We start from the raw sequence: 6695 nt of genomic DNA, 5'->3' as shown, positions 1-6695 counted from the left end.
CTGCAATCAAGACAGTACTAACAGAGGGCCCTGCTTGGTTGCTCAATCACCTCCTAAAAGCTGCCTTATCCCTAGGTAAAGAACCTACAACTACAAGCCGTGGTTGGTTGAGATTACGAGTGACCTACTTTCACAGTGGGGAAGCCATGGCCAGATTCGTCCTTGACTGACCCACGGCTACCTTCCGTCATGTATCGAGCCCTGTGGTGGACCTCGGGCTGCTTCAGGATCTTGAGCTGCATGCTGCCATGCTTACTACTCAAGTTTGGCATGTTGAGGCTCGGTTCTTTAGCCTGCCTCCTTGGGACTGGGCAGGAGTTGACGTGTGCAAGCTCTACGACTTGGCATGGCACGGTAGATGTTGGCACCAACGTTAGCAGGGTTGGTGGGGCGGACAATGCACTGTAGAGGAACATAGGTGAAGATGAAAAAGGATTAATGTCTATGCGGTAGATCAGGTCTCGTCTTTTCATGTTATAGTCAACACATATGCAATACAGGATACAAAAACTGTTCACTTTGCATTTGGAAAGACAGTTGGAAATTTGGAGAATGCATGTAACTTGATGCATTTCTTTTCATTTTTCACAATGAAAAGTACAGTTCAATGTTAATAAAAATACATGCTTCCCTCTTTTTTTATGCAATTTCTGAAATGTTGCTGATCTTTTAAGGCAAAACTTCCAATGTCTTTCAAAATATAAAGCAAACAGTACTTTAACAACCATATTTCCTCCACAGATACAGGGACTTGTGTCTGATTTTTCTATCTACCTACAAGACTGCAACAACTACAGGTATGTACCTCTGCATGTCTGCTGGCACCCCCTGATGCGAGTCTCTCGCCTTGATGCTGACAATGTCAGCGCCGAACTTCTTGAACTCAAACTGGGGCTGACAGCTGCTGCCATCGGCGTCAAACAGCCGCTCCATGTTGATTCTTTCCTTCGGGCTGGAGGGACTCTGCTTAGCGGAGACTTTGCGGGACTTCCGCTGGCCGTTGGCAGTGATGGAGCGCGCCACTCCGCCGCTGCTGGTGTTACTGGAGGACGAATCGTCGTCCTCCATCCATCCGGAGCTGTCGTCGCCGCGAAGATTCATCTTCCTGGTGCTGACCAGCAGGCTGCTGGACGTGTTCAACTCGCTGGGCGACATCAGGTTGCTGGAGTCCGACACGCTGACCAGCGGCGACCCACCCGGGCTGGACAATGGCGACAACTGCTGCCGCTGCTGTGTAGCCAACTCACTTTGCCCCAAGGGGGAGAGAGAGGATGGGCTTAGGACACCACTTACCATGGTATTACTTACCCCTTGCACTGACGTACTAATGCTTAGAGCTGATTCATACGTAGGGGTACTGGTAGTAGTGGTTGTGGTGATGCTGGGCGGCCCCATGCTCAGGTTCAGGGGATCTGAATCGTACAACAAGAGCCATGCATGAATGTAAGACCTCAGGACACCTCGGCAGTGGGCCTTCGTCAGCTTAGCTATAACTTATCGCTGTGGAGAGGGGGTTAGACTTCAGACAGAACTGTTGGTGTACAACTTCACATACAGACCGTCTTTAAGAATTTAGACGCAGTGGATATTGTTTTAAGATAGCTCTAAGGTAATCACCATCTCCAAGATCCCCTGCACCTTATGCTATACCCACCAAAACTGTCATTCAGTATCTTAATCACTTCTGAAATTAGGTATCTTTTCCTACGTTACAAATACTAGATTTACTTGCATAATGGGCAGAAATTACATATCACATAACATGCAACATTTGTCCTATACAATACATGAACATCACGGGTAAACAAGGCAACGACATGAAACATGTTATACTACAGTCAATGCCTTTTCATATCTCTAACATAAGAAATACTAGCATTGAACAAACCAACCTACATTTGAGGTGTCTGAACGAAGCAGCTCGAATGAGTTCACAACATACCACTTGCCCAAGGGCTAGGGGTAAAAGTGCGAGTTTAAACATTTGCAACAACACAGATGTCCACTCAACACATTCATGCACACAAGACAGATGTTTTGTAATTGAAAAGTTTGATTGGCCTCATGTTGATGTAGCTGAACAAAATTATTGCAGCAAGACTATTTAGTATGGAAATTAAAAAAATTTGAATTCAAAGCAAAAGCTTTTCAGTGGTTACTACTAGTTTCAAAGAAGGCAGGTGCTTCAAGCGAAATCAAAAGTTCTGTCAGCCATTTGCACAAAATGGTCACATCAGTCATACCAGTAACTGCCGGTCCATCGACCAAACCTTTGCCTTAGGCAGACTTCAATGTAAAACTTCCCTTTCCCTTCTGGAAAGACTCCAGGATACCTATGTCCAAAGCTAGCCTGGAATCATGTGGTCTGATGTTAAAAATGTTCAGTCATGACTTTTGAAAGAATTAACATCAATGATGCTTCCAGGCTAGCTTAAAGCTGAAGTCAAAAAGTTAAGTGGAAAAGTTCATTTTACAAGAATAAATTTGCCAACCCAATTTGTTGAGCCACAAAAGCCTTGTTAATCATTTTTTTTATAAATTTTGTGAAATAGTAACTTTTAGTTATGTCAGTCAGCAATTTGCTTCTTGCCAAAGGAATCAGAAGGTCAACTTTAGATGTATCTTTTTGCTGCAAGTTTTTGCAAGTACCTTTGCCGTAATTTCTCATTTGTTGAACACCCCCAAAAACCTGGTGATGGGATTGCAAGACATATTATTGTTAATAACAGAAAAGAAAACAGCGACATCTCACGTGTCAGGGAAAAATCACTCTTTACTTCCATTCTGTTGATTTCTCTCACAACAATTAACTTTTTATCTTCTTCATGAATCACGGGCTGTACAACATTATCACAGTTTGTGATGAAGTCTCTGTGCTTCCGATACAATATATCAGCCTTTTCACTATGCCAGCATTTTCTGGTCCGACAATTTTGTACGCTTTTTTACATGTTTGACTGAACGCCTCTCTTCACAATATATTGTACACACGAGTAAGCTTTTGTTTGAGTTACAAGTGAGTTGGCCATTTACAAGCAGTCATGGGGTAGTGAACTCACAGTACAATGTTTGGTGAAAAAAAATTTCAATGCCTAGTGCAGGAAACAAAAACTCAGCCTTACATGTCGAGTGCTTTATACAAAGTTTGCTGCTTTCTGTACAATCATACATTGTCAGCAATATCATACTTTGTACGATATTTACATAGCTCTGTGCCAAGGTAAAACCTTTCAACATACACAAATACATTCAACAGGGCACGAAATACTTACCTGCAACCTGCAATTTGCCAACTGCTGAAATTGCACACAAAAATGGGAAGGACACTAGGAATCTCCATTTTTGCTTGTTAAAGAAAAGCAAAAGTCTAAGGCTGTACAATACAAAACTTTGTTCCATAAAATTTCCAACATACTCTATTCCTTGAGAACTATGTCACCAAATTGCAGGTACAATTCTAGGTACCTAAAAGATTGCTGGTACTAGAAAAAAAAAAGTATTTCGTACCCTGGTACAAGTTCATACTGCCCATCACAAACCATTTCATTTCACAAATTCATTGTAGATGTTGCCATGACTGAGCTTCTGCATTTAACCATTTCCATATGATAAAAACATGTATGATAGAAAAGGCCTTAATAAAAAGGGAGGGATTGTGATAAGCAGTTCAACTTGAGTAAAAGATTGGCATCAAATCAAAGTCTGACACAAACAAGTCATTTTCGTACCAGATAGGCCCAGCAAGTCGGACCCTTTCAAGGGATGTTCAGTGGGGCTAAGGGGGTGCCTTGCAGGCTGACCACCATTCATCAAGCGAAGTTCTTTGGGTAACAGCTCGAGAAAGGGATCTGGAAAAAGAGAAATCAGACTAAGATACATTTTGACTAAGTAAGATACATTCAACATCAATAAACACAATGAAATACAGAATTTATGTTGCATTTATGCTCATGATGATGATGTTGCATGGTTCCTCAGGCATGTTTGAATGAAAATGGTACAAGACTTTCAATGCAATATTTGTACATTCACAATCCAAATAAATCAAAATATTGTTTATAATGCTACAAACAATACTTTTGCTATTACACAAGCTATTTAGTGTTGTGGGAATAATTATGTAACAGCTACAAGGTGTTAATAATCTAAGACTTATGCAATAACAACATAGCAAAAGAATAAAGCAAAATAAGTATTCAAATGTAATACTAACAGTCTTGCATTCATTTCCCTGGAACATAGCCAACGAAAACTGGGGATAGGGTGGTAAATGGACACATACAGGTTTCCACATACAGTATAACTTATAAAGAACAAAAGGTGTCTACCCAGGGCTCGAAATTCATTTTTGGGATTAGGTGCACTGGTGCACCCAGCTTAAAAAATTGGGTGCACCAAAAAATTTTTGGGTGCACCACTTAAATTAAACTTTTTAGATTTGATTTAAAGTAATAATCTAATATCAAATTCTTAAACAAGTACCATGACAGATATTTTTATTATCTATCAAATGCTTAGATGTCAAGAATATGATGTATACTAGTATACATCATATACTAGATATCTTTACATACATAAACCTAAGAAAATATTTGGGTGCACCTTGTGCACCCACAGAAAATAATTGGGTGCACAGCTCCAATTTTGGGTGCACCTGGGTGCACATGCACCCAGTATTTCGAGCCCTGCTACCAGACTAAATTTTCTTCTTTTGTCTAAAATAATAAACAACTGTCAATTCGCTGCAAATAAACCCATTAAACTTGACAAAGGAGAGTCTGCCAACAGCCCTATCGCTAGAGCAGTGCCTTAGTAACATGCCTTTCTTTTATTGACGTCAATGAAATGCGAGCTTGTACAAACAAATCCGATCTCGCTTTCAGTAGACCGACCGGCAAACTAGACACAAGTCCGGCCTTGTAAACGCCCACTATCCCAGACTAGACAACAAGGCTTGTACTAGCGTAAACTCTAGTACAAGATGTAGTTGACAATAAAGGTGGGTTTCAAAATCCAGGAAATTACGTTTTTTCAAGAAACGCCCATTTCAGTTCCCTTATATAGGCGGAGGCGCAGCTCGCGCGTGGTGATAGCTAATTTGCATAACACCAGACCGTAGCGGTTTCTCTCACAAGGAAACAGCAAAATTTGCTAAAATTCCCAAAATGTGCCGGTAAGCTTTGACAATACTTGGCTTGGAGGAGACTACATGTCACTAGGATGATAAAACTGACCAAACTGGCGGTACAAAATGTACCAAAAGCCGATATTTACTGTTTTCAGACGAGCAGACATGCCAGACAACAGAAAAATGCCACGCGCCATGGCCTAGTCAGTGGCGGCGGCAGTTGCTCCAAGCAATACGCACCTTTGCCGTACAAGCTTTCGGGGGAATTCAGCTCGACCTCTTCGTACAAGAAGGAGTCTTCACACCCAGAAGGCATTATAAACGCTACAAATGTTCTTTCTTGCTTGTTCCTTAGTAAGTTATGGGACTGCTTATCAGATTCAGCGGATCAAAGTTGCTGCGACCGTCCGCCAGAAAATATTTCCTTCTACTGACGAGGAAAAAGCGCGCAGCCGCATTACCCCTTGCTGTATGCAAATTACATCATACAAGGTAGTTGATTCGAAGACGTCATAAAACGTCATCAGCTAATTATTCTATTTATAGGTAAGAACCAATCAGAGATAAGCTAATTATCATAATTTATGCGTCATCGCTTAAAATAGAACCAAATCTCGTTGAAGTCAAACTCACGTGACAGGGGGATCCCCTTATTTTCTATTTTTTCTACAATAATCTAAGATCGTAATGGAAAATTTCTGTAGTTGGGGCGGTAAAGTTTGAATAAACCACACAAAGATACATTAATGAGCAGTTATCGCCTTGTATTTCCTCGTTTCTGGCTGAATTTTTTTAAGATCACGCTTATCCATGGAACGAGAGATCACGAGATCTGAAGCCGAAGTTGTACGATGTTCGACGAAGATTCGAGAAGCAAGTTCGTGAATTTTCCAATTTTTAGATTTTTACTGAAGTTGGGGGAAATAATTATGATGGTAAAGACCACCGTTTATTATCTTAAACCTGATAAGAGGTAGGTTGTATACATATTCGAGGTTCAGTGTGGAAAACATTGCTCAGTTTATAACTCGGTCAAACGCGCTGAGGTGAAGGTTGAGTTTGGAGTGATGTGGGCGGGGAGGGGGGTTGGAAGGGAAGGTGGGGGTATCACTAACGTTGTCTCTTATATCAGCTTTCAGATATTCTGTCATCATTTTGTAGATACATGGAGTAGCTTGTGAACGATATGGAGGTATCTGCTTACGTACGCTCAATCCTTAAAGTATGAACATTATATAATATCTTTACAGTTAACGTTGTCTCTGCTGAGAAAAAGGAAGGCGGTTTTATTATTATCAAAGTTTTTAAAAACATTTATCATAATATACAAAATAATTTGTTACTGCATTGAAATCCACTGCTACAACTTTTATAATTATAGCTATCGAAACCCGCGCACTCATAGAAAAAAGTTCTATCGAAGAAGAATTGTGATTATGTGAATGACTGAAAAATTAGTATAAGAAGTATAAAAAAAAAAATAATAGTATAATCCTTTTCCCCACTCATCTTCTCAAGCATACAGAATTTAGAACAAAGTAGACAAACTGTAATGCGTATTAAAACT

General features: G+C 40.4%; 1 protein-coding gene across 1 annotated transcript in view; it reads right to left on the bottom strand.

Moving 5' to 3' along the window:
• The window catches only part of LOC118418168 (nuclear factor of activated T-cells 5-like), a 17440-nt gene extending 11826 nt beyond the window's left edge, over positions 1 to 5614 (bottom strand). Inside the window, 4 exon segments of the mRNA XM_035824004.1 lie at positions 129 to 402; positions 806 to 1412; positions 3729 to 3848; positions 5369 to 5614. Coding sequence (XP_035679897.1) covers positions 129 to 402; positions 806 to 1412; positions 3729 to 3848; positions 5369 to 5444 — 1077 coding nt within the window. The 5' untranslated portion in view covers positions 5445 to 5614.
• Between the last annotated feature and the right edge of the window lie 1081 nt (positions 5615 to 6695).

The sequence above is a fragment of the Branchiostoma floridae genome, chromosome 6 (genome assembly GCF_000003815.2).
Source record: "Branchiostoma floridae strain S238N-H82 chromosome 6, Bfl_VNyyK, whole genome shotgun sequence".
Taxonomy (NCBI): domain Eukaryota; kingdom Metazoa; phylum Chordata; class Leptocardii; order Amphioxiformes; family Branchiostomatidae; genus Branchiostoma; species Branchiostoma floridae.
Note: the sequence above shows the minus strand (reverse complement) of the source record. Positions and strands in the feature narration are given on the sequence as shown.